The sequence below is a fragment of the Sus scrofa genome, chromosome 1, assembly GCF_000003025.6.
Source record: "Sus scrofa isolate TJ Tabasco breed Duroc chromosome 1, Sscrofa11.1, whole genome shotgun sequence".
Taxonomy (NCBI): domain Eukaryota; kingdom Metazoa; phylum Chordata; class Mammalia; order Artiodactyla; family Suidae; genus Sus; species Sus scrofa.
Window position 1 is genome coordinate 13,915,873 of NC_010443.5, and position 23,568 is coordinate 13,939,440.

The following is a 23,568-nucleotide window of genomic DNA, read 5'->3' on the forward strand; positions in this document are numbered from 1 at the left end:
GGGACTTGTCTGTCCATTCTCTTTCTTGGACTTGTGCTTTCGTGAAATAACTTTCTCATCACTGTCTCTCTGTCTTGCTGGAAATCAGTAGCAGAAACACTTTTTCGTACCATTGCTGTTTCTTATGACTTGGGGAAAACATTTGATGACGGTGGGTCTCAGTGAACAACGCCGGCCTCCTTTCTTGATGCCGTGCCTCCACTGCACTCTTTTTGCCCTCATTCAGGATCTCTGTCAGGCCCTGGAATCACTGAGCAGCACGGTGGCCGCTTTGTCAGCCAGCGCCAGGAAGGTCTCTCACGGGGACTCCTCGGGCCAGGAGGCAGCGGCCCTGCAGCAGAGCTATGAGGGTCTGCTGTGCCGGGCGAAGGAGAGGCAGACGGCGCTGGAGAAGCTGCTGGCCCACTGGCAGAGGTGAGAAGCCTTCCTTCTCCGCTTGACAGCATGGATTTCAAGAGGCACTCTTAACTAGGAAATTCTGGACCAGCTGTTCTTGAAAGGATGGAAAATGATCATCCCAGATGTAAATCCATCAAGTAAGGTGTCTGCCCCGGGCAGATGCTGATCTTCATTATAAGATGAAGCTTCCTGCAGGGTGGAGAGGATATGAGGGCCTCTTTACATATGGCACAGATATAAACTCCTGTGCAAGTTGGGACACAGACATGAAAGGAGTGATTTGGGGACCTTTATCTCTCAATAAAGACAGTTAACAGGGTGCTATTTATAATGGTTACTGTTGAACCCCCGCAGCTTCAGAAGGGTCCAGTTTTCCCGTAGGGTCATTTTGGGTGGAATTATTTCCTGTCTCTGCTTTCTATAGGTTGGAGAAGGAACTGTCAACCTTTTTGACTTGGTTAGAACGATGCGAAGCTATAGCCAGTTCCCCAGAAGCAGACGTTTCTGCAGACCGAGTCAAAGTGGAGAGCGAACTTCAGTTAATACAGGCAAGTTCAATAAAGGGGTGAGGAAAATGAAATGCTCTTTGTGAGGGGTGCCTTGGAAAAAACACAATTAAGAATGAAACACTCGATCCAACTTAACTTCATTTTGGATTTTGTGATCCTGAAAGACAAAATCATGGTAAACTTTGTGGTGATAAATTTCCATGACGTATTAGAAAATCCTGTAACATATTATCTGGCATTTGAATACGAATTTTCTGGCAGGGGAGTTGAAGAGGAATGGAATGGGTAGAAACATAATGGAGCAAGGATGACCATCAAAGAATAATTTTTGGAGCTAGTTAAAGTTATATTCCTTCTACTATTGTATTTGTATGAATTTTTGGTAATAAAGCTATTTAAAAAGAAGAGAGAGAAGGATGGAGTTCCCTGATAGCCTGGTGGTTAAAGATTTGGCATTGTCACGGTTGTGGCTCAGGTTCGATCCCCAGCCGGGAAACTTCCATATGCCACAGGTGTGGCCAAAAAAATTTTTTTTAAATAAATATTTTTAAAAAGAGAAAAAGAATACAATGTAGAAAGAAGTCACAGTAATGCTTATTTTCAAGCAAGACTGAACAAAAGAAGAAACACAAATGCAGAAGATAGATAAAGAATACTAGCTATTACATCCTTGAAGAAGCCAATTTTTTAAACTTAAAAAAACTGTTAATTATTATTGAAACTGCAGACAATGTTACTGATTTCTGGAGATTAATAACCTGCTTAAGCGATTCTGTCTGTTTCAGAAAATTCAACAGGCAAAGTTGCTCCACAGAAGAGATTTGTCGTGTCGCAGATTTACACCCCAGCTTTCTCCCATCACCTTGTATAAAATGTTTGAGAGGAAGCTCAGTTCTTTTACTTGTTAGAATCCCTTCTCAGAAAAACGCATTAGAGCATCTCTCTGTAGCATCTGAACCCATTCCTCTATCTTTCCTCCCTTGCTTCGCCTGTTTTTCTGACTTATTAAACACTACTGGTCTTAGATAAGCAAGGACCTACTATATAGTACAAGTGAATCACTTTGCTCTACGGCAGAAACTAACGCAACATTGTAAATAACTATACTTCAGGAAAAAAAAAAAAAAAAAAAAACCACTAATGTTCTGCATTAATCTCCGCAAAATTCCCTCCTCAGAAACCTCTGGTTAATGTCACAAACGGCAATCTTCTGTCCACTATCTCATGTTTATTTTCTTATAAATACAACGTGAGGTGTTTTGAGAGGGAAAGCCATAACTCCTTTTCTTAAAAATGACGAAAAGATATTTGCCCATAGAGAACTACGTTCCTCCACATGCTCGATGGGAACCGGCTGTACAAGTTCGAGGACAGAGGGCGCTGTAGGCCCACATCCAGGCGGCACGTCAGCCGGGGTGTCTCCTCACCCGGGTCTGGCTGTTCCCTGTACGGTTCCAGCCCCCTGGTCTTGTGTCCCGCAGCCTACTCAGCAGATGTCCTGATTCTGCTGATCCTGCTTTGTGATCCTTCCTGTCATCCACAGGCCTTGTACTCCTTCCCCTGATGCCTTTAGCCGTTTTGCTTCGACCACACATGGGGCCTCACTAGGAAGGGAAAGAAAACATTTTGATACGCATCAATTATTAGCTGTTCTACAGCTGTCTCCATAGTGCTGATATTTTATCTCTTATTAGGTAGGAAGCCCAACTTTTATGCACCACTCTTACCACCTAAGAGATTCATTGCCTGATTTAAAATAAGAAGTTTGGAGTTCCTGTTGTGGCTCAGCGGGTGAAGAAGCTGACATAGTGTCCATGAGGATACAGGTTCACTCATAACCCTCACTCAGTGGGTTAAGGATCCAGTGTTGCCGTGAACCCTGGTGTAGGTCACGGATCTGGTGTTGTGGCTGTGGTGTAAGCTGGTACCTGCAGCTCTGACTCTACCCCTAGCCTGGGAACTTCCATATGCTGTGGGTGCAGCTGTAAAAGGAAAAAAAAAAATTCTAATTAAAAAATAAAAATACAATTAAGTCATTCCGTTGCATAACATTAAAGTGAAGATCCTTTTAGTTCCCTGGTTTGGCCTCTTATAGTCTCTAAACAGAGAGACTGCCCTCTATTCCCAGGACCTGGAATTGCACCTCTGTTATTGCTAGATATGCATTGTTTCTCTTCTGCAATAATTTTTTCTTTAATTCTCTTTGTCTGCTCATTTTCTTTGTTCGGAAAGAAATTCTACAGCTTCTAAATTTGCCTTACAGTATAGCTCAGACTCTCTCAGAAACTAATTCAGGTTTCAGAAGCATTTTTCGTGTTTTATTAGAGGTTAAGTGCATCTAAATCAAGGGATAGAGACTCTTTTTAGCCTGGTCCCCATCACCTCCGTTTTGCAAGAACACAAAGTCTTTGCACAATAACCACCTGGGTCGCGTGGTCCTTCCTGGTCAGGCATGTTGGGAGGAGGTCTGTAACCTGTTCTGTTTTTCTCAGGCCCTGCAGGATGAGGTTGTATCCCAGGCCTCCATCTACAGCAACTTATTACAATTAAAGGAATCCCTGTTCTCGGTGGCCTCCAAAGATGATGTGAAAGTGATGAAACTCCATTTGGAGCAGCTGGATGAGAGATGGAGAGATTTGCCACAGATAATTAGCAAAAGGTTAGGTTTCCAAAAAAAAAAAAAAAAAAACCTTCTAGTATTGCGCATTTTTAAAAAGGCTGAGCCTGTAAAGTAAGTAAGCATAGTTTTATTTACTTTCATTTAACCCAGTTATGCAGCACACAATTATAGAAAGGCAGAAAACTACTTTGTCATTTAAAAACTCAGAGTGCTTAGAAATTAGTCTTGGGCAGATGATCAAATTAGTTGAACTCTATTGAAAAGCCTGGGATGACTCATCTTTCTATTATCATTGCCCAAGCTGCTTATGTACAGGAGAAAAATGGTGAATAAAATTTTGCTTCACACGATATTTCTCAACAGACAATAGATATATTTTTTTTCCATTTCATTCCAATATAGATCTTGTAGAGAGCAAGGAACTTATTATTATTATTATATTAAAAGGAGACAAAAATGGATTAAATCTTAATTGACTGATTACTAATTGACAGCTGTAGCTTTCTAACCTACCAGAAAACATATTTTTTGACTTAAATTGGTATTGATTACCCATGTAATCTTGAATAAGGCACTTAACTTTTCAGGTCAATTTTTAACTAATTCACTCAGCAGAGATTTGTTGACTTTTTACAAAGAGTAGAGCCCTCTTCTGTGAGCTGGGGTTGTTAGCAAGAGTAAACAGGGTTCCACTGTTTGCTTCCATAGAGCTTGTATTTGTTCCATTGTCTGTTCATTCATTTATTCAAGCAGCAAATGTTTTTTGGGTACCTATGGAGTACAGGGCACTGTGTCAGGCACTGAAGCCATAAAAGAAGTAAAACCTTACCTCAAGTATTTTACAGATCAGCGTGGGAATAACAAGACACCCTCTGAGAGAGGTGTAAGCAGGATTTTATCGGAACAAAAAGAACGTAAAGGATTTTAAAATGATCCAAATATTATGAGAGCATTCAAGGTGTCATCCATACCTGTAAAGACAATGTGTAGAAGATTTTGTAAGGATTAAAACAGGAAAGTCTACCTCAAAAGTTGAACTTTGAATATGAGCCAGGGTTACAGATATTAAGGGATTATTCTTAATGCCAGCTTTGGATTCTGGCCTCACATTAGCTCTCTAGCCGTAGATCACCTATGGTTAATTAATCGAATTCATTTATTACAAAAGCAATGATGGATCCCTGACCAAAAATCCCAGCACCTTTAGGTACCAGGATCTAGCAGTAAGCAAGGCCACTAAAGTCCTGTCTCTCACTGAGGGAGGGAGAGGATACATATACCATTAATCAAATGAATTAAGCCTGTTTGAGGTGGTGTTCAAAAGACAACAAAATTGGGTGACACGGCAGGGCTCATACTGGGTGCCCAAACAAAGCCTCTCAGGAGATATGACATCTGTTTGAGATGTGAACGTTGTGTTGGAAGCAGATTCGTGGTTCCTTGGGGGCAAAGCATACAGGCAGAGAGAGCGAAAAGAGCAAGTTAAGACAGTAAGGAGCTGGGATAGTGGGAAACAGATCAGTGGCAGCGCCCTATCAGATGGGGCAGCACCCTATCAGATGAGGTCAGAAAAGCTGATGCTGTGAGGTTCCTCTTAGGCCACAGTAAAGAGTGTTGGAGTTTTGCCTTCCTTTGTGCAGCAGGGAATTGCCCTCCAGGCTTGAGCTTGGCAGAGAATGTTCTGATTACATTAAGATCATTTCTGGCTGTTACTTACAGAGGGGATTGTAGGAAGGCATCGAGGCAGGAAGGAGGCTGCTAGCCTGCTAGCGGCTGTGGGAGGCAGGACAAGAGATGAAGAGATTTAGACCGAGGTCCGGAAATGGAGAGAAGAGCACAGACAGAACTTACTGCGATGGGGACGCTGATAAGATGTGGTATAAAGAAATGGAGGGATGACGAGGGACTCTTAGGAGCATCTGGGTGGCGGATGGGAGCCTTAACTGGGACGGGGAAAATCATGAGAGGAGCGGAGCTTGAGAAACAGAAATGGAATTCTGGTTTGCCCATGTGTGACAGCACCGCCTTTGCCCTTGGTTAAGCTTATTCCAAGCACATTTCATTAATTCTTTCTGTCCAGCTGTGGGGCATTTTAACTTTAACACCTGTCTGTACACAGGATTAACTTTCTTCAGTCTGTGGTCGCTGAACACCAGCAGTTTGATGAGCTGCTGCTTTCCTTTTCCGTCTGGATTAAGCTGTTCCTCAGTGAAATACAAACTACCTCTGAGATAAATGTAATGGACCATCAGGCAGCTCTTACTCGGCACAAGGTAAGGTGCATTCTTGCAAGATTAAAGAGGAATTTATTCATAAAAAGAGAGCTCTTGAATCATATAAGGATGCAACATTAAAAAAAATAAAACACTTGGCAGCAATTTAACTCCTTATTAATATGCAAATGTTTTAATAATTGAGCATATGGGCCCAGGCAATGTATTACACAGATAAATTAAACAGATAAAACTACTTCAGGTAAAATAAGCTAACCACCTTACGACAGTATTCCTTCAAAGTGGAGCGAGTGATTTCTAAGGTAACGTGATAAGAATGTGCATTTTTAAGCTTTGTTCCCATGCTGAAAACTAATACCGAATTCCAATGCTTTAAGGTTTTCTGAATTACTCTTTAGCTTGAAAGTTATTTAAAATTCATGATTTATTTTTCTTATTTATAACTTATGCATAATATCTATCCTGATATCAAAAAATAAAACTTTTAAAAATTCAGGTACTGACCAAACATTGGGATATTTGGAGATAAGCTATGTAGTAGGCTTAAACAGTATTGAATAGTAAAACACGTAGTATTTATTGAATGCTGACTCTCTGCTGGGTTTGCTAACTGGTTTTACCCAAAGGAAGAGTACTTCCTCATATCATCCTGTTACAAGATAAGGATGATTTACATTTTAAAAGGATGGCTCTCTGCTTCCCACCCCCAACACACACATCTCCTTGGGAAAGATATTCTTGAGTTGTAGAACTGGCCAGAGGCTTTAAAAAGCTTTACACCTCATAGGGGTGGAGAGTGGATTTGTACATTTTCCAATGTAAATATTCAAAGAAGCCCTCCAAAGTTTAGTAGTTAACCCAAGGAGGATATTAAGGCCACTCTGGTCAAGATCAAGATAGATGATAATTTGTCTTTATTGGGAACCAGGCTGAGTCCCTTGGCAAATTTCTGCTAGGTTTTAAATAAGATTTATTGCAACCTACTGAAACTTGCTGTACAACAGCCTCACCACATTCGTTAATCTACATCTATTTAGAAAGAAGGCAGCTAGTGGAGTTCCCATCATGGCTCAGTGGTTAATGAATCCGACTAGGAACCATGAGGTTGCGGGTTCAATCCCTGGCCTTGATCAGTGGGTTAAGGATCATCGGTGCCGTGAGCTGTGGTGTAGGCCTCAGACGCGGCTCGGATCCCACGTTGCTGTGGCTCTGGTGTAGGCCGGCGGCTACATCTCCAATTGAACCCCTAGCCTGGAAACCTCCATATGCCACAGGAGCGGCCCAAAAAATGGCATAAAGACAAAAAAAAAAAGAAAAAAGAAAGAAAGAAGGCAGCTATAACTTGTGCAGTCTGCCATCTGTCTTATCCACTGTCTTTGAACAAGTGTCTGTTCCTACACTGCTTTCTGTAGACTCTGTAGAATTAGCTCTAATATATATATTATAATTTGTATATGAATATATTATATAATATAAAATTTAAGTATATAATATGTATTTTATATATAATAAAGCTAATTCCATCTATTGATAATTCTAAAGTAAAATCTAATTAGTTCTAAAATAGAGCTAATTCTATATATATTTTAGTTATATTGTAGGCCTATGTATAGCCAAAAGAAATTGAAAATTTGGAAGATTTAAAAAGATATATATTTATATGTATAAATATACACACACACATATAATTATATATATATAATTTATTTTAACTGTTTCTATCCACAAATTGTTTTCTGTGGAATGAATTAGTTCCAAATCAGAGTTGTACTTTATGGGAAATGTCTAAATAGATAGATAGATAGAGAGAGAGTAAAACAGGTGAAATTTTAAGACTGCTTCTACAGGATGAGCCATAGTTGGCCTTTAAGTGTGATGTTATCTGTTGCATTTAGAATACATCTTGACGTCACGAATCCAGACTCTACTTGTGTAGGTAAAATAGAGTGGGTCTGGGGAATCAGTAACTCTCTCCTCTCCCAGGACCACGCAGCAGAAGTAGAGAGCAAAAGGGGAGAACTGCAGAGTCTGCAGGGCCACCTGGCGAAGCTGAGTGCTCGGGGCTGCGCGGAGGACCTCCCGCTCCTGCAGGGCAAAGCGGAGGACTGCTTCCAGCTGTTCGAGGAGGCCAGCCAGGTCGTGGAGAGGCGGCAGCTGGCCCTGTCCCAGCTGGCTGAATTCCTGCAGAGCCAGGCCTCTCTGTCGGGGGTTCTCCACCGGCTGAGGCAAACGGTGGAAGCGACCAACAGCATGAACAAGAAACAGTCCGCCTTATTAGAAAAGGACCTCAGTGATGCTATTCGAGATGTGAAAACCTTAGAATCGACGGCCATCAGTCTTGACGGCCTCCTTACCAAAGCCCAATACCATCTCAAAGGCGGGAGTTCCGAGCAAAGGACTTCCTGCAGAACTATAGTCGATCACCTCTGCTTCGAATTAGAGAGGATCCAGAACCTTCTGGGAACCAAGCAGAGTGAGGCAGATGCCCTGGCAGTGTTGAAAAAAGCATTCCAAGATCAGAAAGAAGAGCTGCTGCAAAGCATTGAGGACATCGAGGAGAGGACCGACCGAGAGCGGCTCAAGGAACCCACCCGCCAGGCTCTTCAGCAGAGGTGAATGGAAACTGTGTGCAAGCCCGTTGTCTTGGTTTGGTTTGTTTTGTTCTGTTTTCCATTTTTCTTAAGTTTTATTGAACCCTAGTTAATTTGCAAGGTTGTAATAATTTCTGCTGTAAAACAAAGCGATTCCTTTATCCATAGACACATATCCATCCTCTTTTAGATTCTTTTCCCACATGGATTATCGCAGAATATTGGTAGAGGTCTCTGTGCAGGTCCCTTTGGCCAATCCTCCCATATATTGTTTACTTTTTATTTGTTCTGGGGTTAGCTCTTGTGCAAAACTATGTGATACAATATTTAGCTACTTTTTGAAATAGTTTGAGGGTAAAAGTAATGATTATCTTAACACGTAAGAAGTCCTAAAATTTCTTTGTTTTTCTTACGGATTTTCCTGAGAGCTACAGATAAGCCACTCTCAGGTCTTATTTACTTAGAGTATATTGATCATATAATCTATTTTAAGGCAATTTTTTACCAATAGAAGAAGGAACTCTTCTGTAACAAGAATGAAGGCCAAGGGGAAAGGAGGTGAAATAGATATTTGTCTTTCTGGTGGTAAAATGTGAGGGAATCCCTTCTCGGTGGCCTCTAACTCTCAGAAGGAACTGGAGCAAGTCCATGAGTCGAGAGTGAGTAACAGGGAGTGGTGGGGAGAAAATGCAGGGAGAAATGAGGACACCTCTGGCCCTTGTGTAAGTGATAAGTGGCCATTCGAGATTTGTATTCATTGACTTAAAATGAAGCCCATCAGCTTGGCAGAGTTGTTCTCCCCAACTGCTTTTAACCATTGGCTTAGGAAGAGAAGTGGACTTAAGCATCATTGGGGGTTTTGTCAGGTAAGTTGTATAGAGAAACTAAGGAGTCAAGGGTATTTTTCTGCAGTAAATTTGAGCCTTAATTTTTTACTGTAGCCTTCTTTTCGATTGTTTTTCCTCCTTAATAGAACTTCTCCCTGTCCATCTTCTCAGGATCACTTTCTCTTCCATCTGTTCCCCCCTTACCCCAGGGGGGCAAAGAAACAGCTGCAGTACTGCATACCAAGGTGTCCATAATTGATAAAGGTTATATTGACCCTGCTAGAATCATTGCCATTTGCTTCCTTTTAACCAGAAGCATACATGAAGCTAAGGCTTTGGTTAGATGATAATGGCTCTCGAGGTTATATGCCTCCCAGGCAATAAGCTGTATGAGTGGTTTAGCTATACATTCACCAAAGAGAGTAAGATTTGGGACAGAAAAATAGTCTCTAGAGTAAGGGGAGAAGGAGGAACCACGTGTGGCAAAGGAGAAAGGCTCACCCAGGAAGTCATCTGCATGGCTGTCCCTGGGCTGCTCTGGCCAAGCAGACCAGGAGATCCTAAAGCTGCTGGAGGAGGCCAAGGTCTGGCTCAGGGGCCACATCAGTACCCTTAACACTGAACTTGATGAATAGGCCACGGAAAATGTAGCCTGGAATCAATTGGTTTATTATATCTCAGCCATACCATACTTATGTGCTACTGGGTAACCTTGAACAAATCCCTTCTATTCTCCTAAGATTTCTTATCATGAGATTGGCCAAAAGGACGAGAGCCAAGTTCAGGCATAACAGACTTTATTAGCAGGGTATACTGCCAGGCTGACTCACAAGGGGAGGTCTCAGAAGTCAGCCGGTCCAGGAGAGAGGTTCTACGTGGGTGCCAAGAAAGGGGTTTCTGTGCAGAAGCTGATTGGCCATTTCTTATGTAAATAGGGCGAAAAGGAACAGACCAATCTGTGTACTTTCGGCAAACTTTGTAAATAGGGTAAAAAAGGAATAGACCGGTCAGCTTGGGAGAATTGTTAGTGGGATATGAGCAGAGGTTTAGGCACTCTCCTGGGTGAGGTAGTCTTTAAGACTGGGTCACATGATTTCGGGAAGACTTAGTCATGTCTTAGTCAGGTCTCTCCAGGAGCTGGGCAAGAGCCTAGAGCTTGTTTTTCCCAGGATGAACCTAACACTTATAATATTGATAATGCCAGCTCTTAGCCACTTTATTTTGGAATTAAATGAGTTAATGCATGTTTACAGCTCTATACCAAAATGTAAGAACTAAAGAGTCCACGGCTGCTTCTATGTGGCCACTTATTTTTTTATATATACCCAAATATCAATATATTAAGGACCAAAAAAATCCATGATCATTTTCTCAAGGTCATCTTTTCAATAAAGTTGGTAATTTAAGGTTTCCAACTATATATTTATTGTAGAGCTGTTTTTATTTGGAATGAGCATTCAAAATATTTTAAAAATATGTTTAAATATTACTATTTTAATATGAATTGAACTTCATGGCACAGAAGTCTTTCTTACCAATGACCTTGTAATAAGTACTCACCTACTTTACCTCCAGTGTCAACCCTGGTCTTAAAATTCTAGTATCATCAAAGCAAGATAGATGCAAACAGTCTGAATTATGTAAAGTTAACTTTAAAAGCATCATTATCCATTGATATACATTAATCTCTGTGTTAAAAGCTTTCTAGCTACCATATGCATACTTTATGGAAAGGAAATACCAGTTCACTACCTTTAGTAAATTAATAGTACAATAACATTTTAATTCACAGGTTGAGAGTCTTCAATCAGTTAGAAGATGAACTGAATTCTCATGAGCATGAACTATGTTGGCTGAAGGACAAAGCCAAGCAAATTGCTCAGAAAGATGTAGCCTTTGCACCTGAAGTCGACCGGGAGATCAACCGCTTAGAGGTCACCTGGGATGACACCAAAAGACTAATTCATGAAAAGTAAGTAAAAGAACGTCTTAGTTTTTGCTTTTCACTTTGTACTTATTTTGTGACGTTGGATCATGGCCTGTTGATTTGCGTTGGTGTGATCAAGAGTTTAATATCTTTTGCCGTCTTAGGTATTCTGTGTCTATTTAGTAACACTAAACATTTCATCCTGCAGAACTTTACTGAGGAAGTCATCTTGAGATAATAATTACATGTGAAATAGGATGCTTAAAAGCAAGAGTGGTCAACAATTGTAAGGTGCCACCAGGAGAGTCTTAAACCTGTTTTTTTTTTTTTTGTTTGTTTCATTGTATTTGTTTGTCATTGAGATATAATTTACATAGAGTAAAATTCACCCCTTTAAATGTACGCCCTTAAACTGTGGGAATTTAACAAATTTACTTAGTTGTGTACCATCAAATTTCACCAGAATCATTCTACCGCCTGAAAACATTCCCTAATTTTTTTTTCACATAGCTGAATAATATTCCATTTACTAGGTGTACCACAGTTGATCCATTCACCAATTGATGGATGTTTGATGTTCTTTTTTTTTTTTTTTGGATGACTGCAAATGAAGCATCAGTAAACATTCACATTTAATTTTTTTGTGTGTACAGAAGTTTTTTATTAGGTATGTAGGCTATTAATGTAGGCTTTAAAAAAAATCAACCATATCGTACAAACTTTATTCCGTGTTATTAAACATTCTTTTAAATTGTGATTTGTTAGAAGTTGCATAGTATTCAATTGTAAGAATGTATCTCAATTTATTCAGCTCTTGGCCTATTTTTAACATTTGGGTTATTTCTAATTTTTCCCCTATTATAAATAATGGTATGAAGAATATCATTTTATCTAAATCTTAGTATGCATCTCTTTCTTTGGAAAAAAATTCCTGGATGAAGAATTGTTTGCTCAAAGGCATTTTACTTGTATGCACAAGAAGTATCTCATATTTTGACAATTCTCATAGAATTCATGAAAATTTGTGTCATTGAAGTGGAAAAGAAAATAAACTGTGCATTTTAATTATTATGAAATTTTATTTTTTGTCGTCTTTGAAGGGAGTTGCTTCCCCTCAACCCACATCATTATGAAGTAATTAAATCAAAGGACATTTTTCAAAACTTTAACAGATTGGTTTTTGTGGCTGTGTGGATTCTTCATTCATGGAGAACATTTTGTACATCAAAGTCAGATAGACCACAACTCTTTTGACCTCAGTAGGTAGAAATACGGTTTCTCCTTGATTCCAGCATTCATCAGAGTACATTTATGTAGTGATATATCAGGTCGAATCATAGGGAACTCATCCCAATCCTGATACATGACAATAAATGATGTATTTTCTTTAATTATCACAGTCAGGGTCAATGCTGTGGACTTATTGACTTAATGAGAGAATATCAGAATTTGAAGTCAGCTGTATCTAAAGTCCTAGAAAACGCCAGCAATGTGATTGCAACCAGAACTACTGTAAAAGATCAGGAGGATCTTAAGTGGGTTTTATCCAAGGTAATACTTCAACATGCATTTACTTATTAGACTTTCTTGGTAGATTTGTTTTTGACCCAAGGCATTCTCTGCACAACTCTGGTCAATACATTTCGATGCAGATAATTCTTAGATAATTCATGCTGCCAATAAGCTCTTCTCTTTTTTCTTTCTTTCTTTTTTTTTTTTTAAAGACATGCTTATATCCTAGGATTCTAGCAATTTGAGAAAATTATGTATATTTTATAGTTCATTATGTCTCTGCATCAGGTTAACCATGAATTAAATTACTTGGAGGCATATGGTTTTTAAATTCTTGACCTATAACTGATTATCTTATTAATCAAGGATACGTTTATGTTCACAGCATGAAACTGCCAAGAATGAAATGTGTAATAAACAGAAAGAGTTGGATAACTTTACCAGTAAAGGAAAACAGTTGTTGTCTGAGCTGAAAAAAATTCACAGTGGTGATTTCACCTTGGTGAAAACAGACATGGAAAGCACTGTGGACAAATGGCTGGATGTAAGTGCATCCCCTGGGATTCTCTGAATGGCTTAAACATATTTCTCAATCACATTTTTTGGGCAAATGATTATTCAGGAGTGAAAATTCCATTTTTTTTTTTTTTTGCTTTTTAGGGCCATACCTACGGCATATGGAAGTTCCCAGGCTAGGCGTCCAATCAGAGCTATAGCTGCAAGTCTACACCTCAGCCACAGCAACGCAGGATCCAAGCCCCGTCTACAACTTATACCACAGCTCACAGCAATGTGGGATTCCCGACCCACTGAGTAAGGCCAGGATGGAACCTACATCCTCATGGGTACTAGTCATATTCCTTTCCGCTGTGCCACAATGGGAACTCCCTGAATTCCATTTTTAACTTTTAATACCAAATTCAAAATGAAAACTCTAAAGAAAAATACAACTCTTTTTCATATACAATTTAGAAATAGTTAAAAATTATTTGCATTATTTTGTTAAAACTCACTGGCAGATTTTCTCGAATTTTTCACTTGATAACTTCAATCATAATATATTTATATAACCAACTGTTTTTCTTCTCGAAACTCTGAGATCGAGAATAAAATAGAACAATAATTTATAAACATTCTACAGAATATTAAACCACAATGTATAATAATTTAATGTAATAAGACTGTAATTTTTCATGAAAAAACATTAGACTTGTAATTTACATCCTTGGGTTTATAGTTCGTGCTCTGTCATTTGCTAGCTGTGTAACTATACAGCAAGTTTTCTGATTTTTCTGGAACCGTGACTCTTAATCCATACATATTTTGCATTATGTTTTCTAGCTCATAAATCCTGTGATTCCGTCGCCCTCCTATTATTGACAGCTAGGTTCAGAACTTTCACCTACAATGGATTCCCTGAAGCTAAATTACTAAAGTTAGATATTGAACTTTGCATATTATAATCAGATAATTTGGGAACTTCAGGAAAGCTTCTCTGCCCCCACTCTTAAAAGGGCATTCTTGAAATCCTGGACTTGGAGAAAAGACTTGTGGCTGCCTGGATGGGAGGGGGAGGGAGTGGGAGGGATCGGGAGCTTGGGCTTATCAGACACAACTTAGAATAGATTTACAAGGAGATCCTGCTGAATAGCATTGAGAACTTTGTCTAGATACTCATGTTGCAACAGAACAAAGGGTGGGGAAAAAAAATGTAATTGTAATGTATACGTTTAAGGATAACTTGATCCCCTTGCTGTACAGTGGGAAAATAAAAAAATAAAATAAAAATTAAAAAAAAAAAGGGGCATTCTTGGAGTTCCCATCGTGGCTCAGTAGTTAATGAATCCAACTAGGAACCATGAGGTTGCAGGTTCCATCCCTGGCCTTGCTCAGTGGGTTAAGGACCAGCGTTGCTGTGAGCTGTGGTGTAGGTTGCAGACAAGGCTCAGATCCCGAGTTGCTATGGCTCTGGCATAGCCTGGTGGCTACAGCTCCGATTAGGCCCCTAGCCTGGGAACCTCCATATGCCAAGGGAGTGGCCCTAGAAAAGGCAAAAAGACAAAGAAGGGGGGGGCATTCTTATGGGAAGATTGTTAGACAATAATACTGTAAGCATGAACAGTTGTTTACTCTCCTATATATTTACTTATAAACATGTTTGAATTTAATTATGCACATTTTTGTATCTTAGCACTACAAAAAGGGCTTATTGTGTCACTTTAGAAAATAAATGTGGAGCTTTCGTGGTGGCACCATGGGATTGGCAGCATCTTGGGAGTGCTGGGACGCGGGTTCAATCCCTGACCTGGCACAGTGGGTTAAGGATCTGCACAGTTGCAGCTTAGTTCGTGGCTGTGGCTCGGATCTGATCCCTAGCCCAGGAGCTCCATATGCTACAGGGTGTCCAAAGAATAAATGAATGAATGAATGAATGAATTCAGTACTGCCCTAGAAGGTCTCCTATCCTGCATAAAATTAAACCTTAGAGTTATAGTAAACGGCAATAGACCTGTTATTATTTAGTTTTCCAATTTGCAGATGAAAATTGCAATTCCATCAACTCTCCTGATGACAGATACAGTGTAATGTTAGCATCTACTTGAGCCAGGTGCACTAACTGGATTTTTTTTTTTTTTTTTTTTTTGTCTTTTTAGGGCCACACCCATGGCATGTGGAGGTCCCCAGACTAAGGGTCAAATTGAAGCTTCAGCTGCTAGCCTACGCCACAGCCATAGCAACACCGGATCCTTAACCCACTGAGTGAGGCCAGGGATTGAGCCGGCATCCTTGTGGATGCTGGTCAGATTCATTTATGCTGAGCCACAACAGGAACTCCTAGATTTTCATAAGAGTTGTAAAACTTTAGTTTTTTGTTCAGAATATGAAGGTGGCATTGATGTATTTAGTACTTTGGTGGACAAAGAGTATCTTAAGGACTCAGATTCAATGATTTGGCCTTTCTTTTCTCTTCCAGATATCCGAGAAAATTGAGGAAAACATGGATAGGTTGAGGATGAGCATGTCCATCTGGGATGATATACTGACGAGTAAAGATGAGATCGACGGCTGGTCCAACAATTCTGTGCCACAGGTGGCCGAAAGCATCAGCAATCTGAATAACAGCCTCAGAGCAGAAGAATTCCTGAAAGAATTTGAGGTAAAATGACTGCACCTTCATATAGTAACTTGTGGTGCCTCATTGACCAGACTACGAAAACACTGTACCCTTTTAGTCGAATTCATTCTTTTTTTCAAGACACATATGAGCGTCACAAAACTCTTAACTATCTTTTGCTGTTTGCTTGAAAGTTGAATAGGCTATGGATGGGGGCGGGTGTTTTTTGCATTTTTATCACGTCTTAGTTGGAACTCTTTATTTAAAGTATTAGCAGAAGGAGAGTTCCTCTCATGGCTCAGTGGTTAACGAATCCAAATCCAACTAGGAACCATGAGGTTGTGGGTTCATATCCCCGGCCTCGCTCAGTGGGTTAAGGATCTGGCATTGCCGTGAGCTGTGGTGTAAGTTGCATATGTGGCTCGGATCCTGCCTTGCTATGGCTGTGGCGTAGGTCAGTGGCTACAGCTCCGATTAGACCCCTAGCCTGGGAACCTCCATGTGCCGTGGGTGCAGCCCTGGAAAAGCCAAAAAAAAAAAAAAAAAAGTATTAGCAGAAATGTAGAGATTCATAAAATCTATAATTTGCCCCATGTGTCTGAGATTATGGCAAACCACTTTCCTACTGGAAACCCACATGTTTGCAATTTAGTAATATTGCATATTTATTTTTTCTTCTTTCAAGCAAAATGTTTACTGAGTACTGACCATGTCCTGAACACTTAGATTAGGTGCTGGGTTCTTCCACGGCCTTTTCAGAAATGGAAGAAAGCTGGACCTTGGAGTGTCACAGGCTTCCACAGATAGTGGGCTTTTCAAGTTCAAGACACCAGTTTATTTTCAACTCCTTTTATTTCCATGTCTTGCATTCATTTATTCATCCACCTGTCAAATTCCTAATGGGCATCTAAAATACGTTAGGCACTGTTTTAGACATTGAGAATTTAATGGTAAACCAGTCACGCCCTCACTGCTATTTACATGAATATAATGTATGTATTATAGCATATGTCACATGTCGAGCTGGAATCGTGCTATCGTGAAAAGTGAAGCAGGGGAAGGGGAAAAAGAGTGGCCAGAGGTAACCTGTTTCACAAAGCACAGGACTGACAGGGCCCTTGATCAGGGAAGAGACGGTTTACACTGTGTGCTCTGGGGCCTGGCACTGTGCCCGGCACACGTGTGGAACTTGACTGTCGCAGGAAAGAAGGCCTGTAGCCTGAAATAAAATGTGGTCTGAATCATCTGTATTTCCTAAGTAATCAGCTGTCTCTTTGACCCAAAGAATATTCTATGGATTGTTCCTATTTCTAAGAGCACACAGAAGTAGAGGGAATTATCCAGACTCAACGTACAGTCAGGAAAGGGATCCCAAAGCCTCTTTAGTTCTTATCTGTTTTTTGCTTTGGCAAACAAGCAAAGTCGTCCTTTGATGTTAAATTAACAGAACAGCTCGAACAGTGCTGTGTGCTAGAATACAGCTGGTACCAGCTCACAAAAGTCGATAATTAGGTATTTAGGAATTTCTCAAGCTAGTGTTAAACACAACCACTATTTAAAATTGAATTGTAGGCATTTCCATTGGGCTCATTGGGTTGAGACCCTGACATGGTGCTGGTGAGGGTGCGTGTGCGATCCCTGGCATCGAAGTGGGTTAAAGACCCAGCATGGCTTCAAACTGTGGCATAGGTCGCAGATGTGGCTCAGATCGGGCATTTCTGTGGTTGTGGTATTTACTGGCAGCTGCAGCTCCAATTCAACCCCTAGCCTGGGAACGTCCATGTGCCATAGGTACAGCTTTAAAAAGAAAAAAATATTAAATTGTAAATAACTGTACAATTAAATAAATGGAATTTAAAATGAAGGCTGTAAATACTCAAAGCATGTTGTGTCCTAATTATTATTCTACATATTACTGTTATCAAGGCTCTTTTTTTTTTTTTTTTTTTTTGTATTTGGTCTTTATAGGGCTGCACCCGTGGCATATGGAGGTTCCCAGACTAGGGGTCTAATTGGAGCTGTAGCCACTAGCCTACGCTAGAGCCACAGCAACTCGGAATCCAAGCCACATCTGCGGTCTACACCACAGCTCACAGCAACACTGGATCCTTAACCCACTGAGCAAGGCGGATCGAACCCGCAGCCTCATGGTTCCTAGTTGGATCCATTTCCGCTGTGCCACGACGGGAATGCCCCCATCTAGGCTCTTAAGTTATTGACATTTATTATATCCACATGGTGGAAATATCTTAGAATGTGTGCTACCGTGTGGCTCTTCAAAGTCCGTGTTTGGTGACTCCTGTTGTAGCAAAAACTGGTGGTAAATGCTGCAAATCAGGGCCAGTTGTTCAGTCAGCCTACAGGATGCTCCTGGTACTGACCTCAGGGAGCCAGAGGGTGTCAGCCACCTTCACTATGTCCAGGTTGGTCACTCACTTGCAGGGATGGGTTTTTTTATGTCACCTCTGCAAGTCACCAGCTAATCAATAAACCCAGGGCCTGACAGGGCTAGTGCTGCTGCCGTGCAGGAAATGAAGTGTGGTAGCGTAGGTGAGATTCCTTAATTGCCCAGGCTGCTTCTGGGGAAGGCCACTGGGCCTGACAGTCAATTCATCACTTCTTACTGGGTGAGTAAATTACTTTCTGGGCTGAAGGCATCAGGAGGTTTGTTAGTGTCCACAAAACACCAGAACACCACATTTCCCTGGAGAAGGATGCTTTCATTCATTGGTCCTTTGTGGACCCAAATAACTACTGGAGTTTATAAATATCTGATTGGTTCAGTAATGATACCTTGATTATGCTTTCTTTTTGTGTTAGTGTTGGTGAAAAAAAAAGAAGGTAAAATGTTAAATGTCAAATTTCCTGATCAACCCGATTTCTATTTTAACATCCTTGAAATTTTTATTTGAAGTGTTTCTTATGTATGACCTCTAGTCTACCATAATTAAGAGGCGCTCCTGATGTGTCTTTGTTTTGAAGTGCTTCCTCAAGACTTACTGCTGCCATAATAGCCAGTGATATTAATACTAATGAGTAGACAGCGGTCTGCTGAAAATCCCCTCTGACTCAAGACTTTTGGTCAGTGCTTAATTTTTTCCAGGAGCTTTATTTCTTTTTCTCCAATAAAAGAGGGTGGGAAGAAAGAAAATTCCACATCCTCCCTCACATTGCCAATGAAAGTTAATGGTGACATTTTTCCACATTCATTAAAAATAAGAGCCCTCAGAAAAATGAAGCAGTTTTGTGGGTTTTTTTTTTTTTGTTGTTGTTATTTGGTTTGGTTTGGTTTTCTGGATTATAGTTGGGCATTTTGACACACTTAATGCTTGAACTTATTAAAGGCCAAGTGTAACATGTCTGTATTTACAATAGTGATGCCTTTCCCCTTTGTCTTTTATTTTGGCAGTCTGAGGTTAAAAAGAAAGCATTGCGATTAGAAGAACTTCATTCCAAAGTTAACGATCTTAAAGAATTAACTAAAAATCCAGAAACGCCACCAGACCTTCAGGTAAGCACTCAATCAAGTTTATAACAATTCTATACACTATATCCTCTCAAAAATACATATATAGGGATATTTATGGATATATTTATGCATAAAGTACTTGTATTAGTATGTATGTTTATATTCTTATAGTTATCATTATCATAATTCTAAGCAAACACAAACAGTAACATCTTTAGAATTCCTTGTGGTAGTACTAATAGCATATTTCTTTTCTTTTTTGGGGGGGATGTCTTTTTAGGGCCACACCTGCAGCATATGGAATTTCCCACATGCCTACTTCCCAGGCTAGGGGTCGAATTGGAGCTCCAGCTGCCAGCCTATGCTACAGCCACAGCAGTGCGGGATCCCAGCTGCATCTGCGACCTACACCACAGATCACAGCAGTGCCAGTCCTTAACCCACTCACTGAGTGAGGCCAGGGATCAAACCTACATCCTCGTGGATACTATTCGGGTTTGTAACCGCTGAGCCACAACAGGAACTCCCTCATCAAGTATTTTAAATGAGAGCCAAAAATGACATCGCTTCATGATGAAAATCCCAAAATAGTGTTTGTTCAAAGTGGCAGCTACATCAGGGCCAAAAATGTGTGCGCGTTTCCCAGGACAACAAAGATCAGGATTTTGGTCCCAACCTTGGTAACTGTGTGGGTCCAGCCCTGCTTTTGAAATGGGATTTCATGGATTCCCTGGAACCTCCGTCCAAACTTCCATTTTCAAAGTTCAGTGTTAACGGTAGTCTTCCCTTTTTCCGTTGCCCCATTACTTCAAATATTTGGCAACTTGTACCCACTGATTTTCCTTCTTAGAAGAGTGGAATTAGCAACCGTGGCTGGGCGTCTGCGACTTTTACAGTTAAGCTGCCCGTGAATGGGCTTCCTCCTGCAGGAGATTCCTGCTGAGTGAGGGCGCTGGTCTTCACAGATGTTAATGAACTCTTACTTTATGTTTAGTTTATAGAAGCCGACTTGAGGCAGAAGCTGGAGCATGCCAAGGAAATTACAGAGGAAGCCAAAGGGACCTTGAAAGCGTTCACTGCTCAGAGTGCACAAGTGGAGAAGTTCATTAGCGACATCGCGACCTGGCTGACGAAACTAGAAGACTCCCTGATGAACTGCGCCCAAACTGAGACTTGTGAAGGGCTGAGAAAAGTGAAGGTAAGTCATAAACTGTCACGGAGGGCTTACACTTCAGCAGTCACTTTCATTCTCCTGTTTTACAGTGACTTTCATCCAAATATAACCTCTGTTCTCCATTACCCATACTAACTCCAGACTGACTAATTCATGATGTAGGACACAGCAAAGTAAATAACAGCTGGAGAACTGCAAGCAGATGGTAAGAAACCTGAGATGAAAATTTGAAAGCCAGAAAGCATGCTTTGCTCTAGGACCTGCTCATAGGTTGTACCTGTTTATATATATATATATATACTAAACATATATATTCACTTATATATGTATTAGTAAAAAGGGAGAGCCTATAGAAGGACTATTTGAATTGCCATGAATTTTCAAATTTGGAAACGACATAGGTTTTTGTCACTTAATTATTTTTATTGGTCAGTGTGACTGCTTTCATCTAGAGAAGGATATATTTGAAAAATAGTGGAGAAAATATTCTACTTCCGTGTCATCTGTGCACAGTCACGTATTCACAGAGGACGTCCCTGAGCAGTTGTCTGTCAAGCTTGGGAAGTGACTTTTCAGCATATGTGGTCTGTGTTCTTTTAGCATGTTTTCTTAACTGTGCTTGAGACTAAGGATGTTTATATTTTTAAATTAACTCCTGGGACTTTGAGTGTGGCCTGTGAACCTGAAACAAAGTCCCTGTGGCCTATTAAAGATGCAGACCTAGGAGGTGGGCTCCATGAATAGTCTCTAATCCACTAACCACACCCAAGGTCATGGGCTGGAACCCACAAAGAAATGTTTAATTTGCTTGAAATGCTACACTCTGATCCAAACCCCAGCTACCTCTCAACAGCTGTTCACCGTTGCTCTCAAGGAGAACTGGGCAGAATTCTGCAAGAATCAACACAGATCCATCACAAATACTTTCTGAAAAAATCCTCCAAATGTATATATCTTTCTGAGTAGATTTCAACAGCATCAATTTAAAAAAAAAAAAAAGTCCCAGAGTTGAGTAGCTGGCATATCTCTGTGATGAATATCCTTCAGTGGCATGCTTTTATTCTACAGGAAATACAAAAAGAGCTTCAAAGTCAGCAAAGCAACATCAGCTCCGCCCAAGAAAATCTCAATAGCCTGTGCCGCAAGTACCACTCGGTGGAGTTGGAGAGCTTGGGCAGTGCGATGACCGGGCTGATTAAGAGACACGAGGCTGTGAGCCAGTCTTGCTCCAAGACGCAGGCCAGCCTTCAGGAGTCGCTGGAAAAACACTTCCATGGTGAGCTCCCAGAGGCCTTCGCGTGAATAGTTTGTTTACAAGAAACAGTCCAAACCAAATGCTGCCTAGAAACTGCCGGCAGAAGTTTGAAAACACTTTCCACCAGAGTCACTTTTTAAATTGGGGTGTGTGTGTGTGTGTGTGTTGAGATTTGAGCACGAGCAGCGCTGTGGTTGGGCTCTCAGCTCACGCAGAGGTTTCCGCTTCCCCCCAAGGAGGCGGGAGTCCGCCATTTTGATGATCCTGAGTTTCAGTTCAATTCCTAGCTGGACGTGTGTGTGGAAAATCACTCCCGCTGCTCTGGTGAAGTGGGCACAGTACACTTGGATCTCAGGAGAGGCCACCATGTAATTCAGGAAATTGCCAGTCATGTGTCCCTGGCTTGGCTTCCCACACAGCGGTGCCTCTGCTCTGGTGTGGTGTGTGATGCGCTACGTCAGCTTCGTGCACCGAGGAGACGGTTCTTCCCTTTCCCACAGAAGTGACTTTAAGGTCCCCCAGGACACTGCTCACGCTCACGTAGTCAGGCAGTTATCGTTGGTTTGCAAAAGAAAGACACCCAGTGGGAAATCGGACATGTCAGGAATACAAATTTCTTTTCACTCTTTTCTCTGAGGTAATTTCTCAATTCTGTCATGAACAGTTGTGGTTGTAGACCTTATAGTATCATGGTCTGTATGGTTATTATTATTGTTTTCTTTCTGGAATGTACTGTAAGGCAAGATGCAATAGACCGAGGCCAGAATTACTGCATTGGGATAATGCCGGAAGCTCTTTCCATGTTTTGGATGGATTTCTTATTTTTGTTACTTTCCAAAGAGTCTATGCAGGAATTTCAAGAATGGTTTTCTGGAATAAAGGCAGCGGCAAAGGAATCATCAGATAGAACCGGGGACAGCAAAGTTCTCGAGGCAAAGCTCCATGATCTCCAGGTATGAAGAAGACAAGTAATATGAAAAATAGGTTGAGAAAAAGTTAGAATTTCTAGACCCCTTTCCTCTCTTTTTGAGCCTGTTGATTATTCTTTGGAATAAACCTAATTTTAGCTTTTATAGTAGTAAAAGCATAAATAACTATCTAATTTATATCATTATCATGGAGGAGTTTTAAGAGGAAGAAGACACAGCTTGTGTTTTTTTTTTATATAACATCTCAATTTGGAGCTAGAATATACTCAGATAGAAGCAATAGATGTTATAAATTTCATACATGTTACAGACTATGAAAAGTGTATAAATTCAGATAAGAGAAGGCCACTGTGAAGTAGAGTTAAGAATGATTGATAGGAGACTTGGTTCAAATTGAGTTTTGATCAAGTTTTTCAAGCAGCTGATCTGAGCAAAGCACTGTGTTAAGTATTATAAAAATTTCTTTAAAAAATCAGTGAGGAACACGAGGATTTTTGTGGCCTAATGGGTGATGGCAATTATGTAGAAAACTCATTACCAGCCAGGGTAGAAAGGTCATGATTATATAGGGAACTGGTTTTGCAGGAGGCAAAGTGAATTCAGATATGGTGTTATCCCCTTGGAGGATCTGTTTTATTTTATGATTTCTTTTTAGTGCCACACCTATGGCATATGGAAGTTCCCAGTCTAAGGGTCGAATTGGAGCTGCAGCTGAGGCCTACACCACAGCCACAGCAATGTCAGATCCGAGTCACATCTGCGAGCTACGTTGCAGCTTGTGGCAATGCTGGATCCTTAACCCACTGAGCAAGGCCAGGGACGAAACCCAAATCTTCATGGATACTAGCCCTACTGAGCCACAGTGGGAATTCCTTTTTTGTTTTTTTTTGCTATGCCCAAGGCATGTATCAAACTTATGCCACAGCAGTGACAACACCAGAGCCTTAAACTGCTGTGTCACCAGGGAACTCTGGCTTTGAGGCTCGAGATGCAATAGAACTCCACAA

General features: G+C 40.7%; 1 protein-coding gene across 1 annotated transcript in view; it reads left to right on the forward strand.

Moving 5' to 3' along the window:
* SYNE1 (spectrin repeat containing nuclear envelope protein 1) overlaps positions 1 to 23,568 on the forward strand; it is a 486,068-nt gene that overhangs the window by 200,229 nt on the left and 262,271 nt on the right. Inside the window, 13 exon segments of the mRNA XM_021084410.1 lie at positions 227 to 414; positions 824 to 947; positions 3,401 to 3,567; positions 5,648 to 5,801; positions 7,746 to 8,374; positions 10,973 to 11,152; positions 12,508 to 12,658; positions 13,005 to 13,163; positions 15,594 to 15,776; positions 19,144 to 19,245; positions 20,198 to 20,401; positions 21,446 to 21,653; positions 22,473 to 22,585. Coding sequence (XP_020940069.1) covers positions 227 to 414; positions 824 to 947; positions 3,401 to 3,567; positions 5,648 to 5,801; positions 7,746 to 8,374; positions 10,973 to 11,152; positions 12,508 to 12,658; positions 13,005 to 13,163; positions 15,594 to 15,776; positions 19,144 to 19,245; positions 20,198 to 20,401; positions 21,446 to 21,653; positions 22,473 to 22,585 — 2,562 coding nt within the window.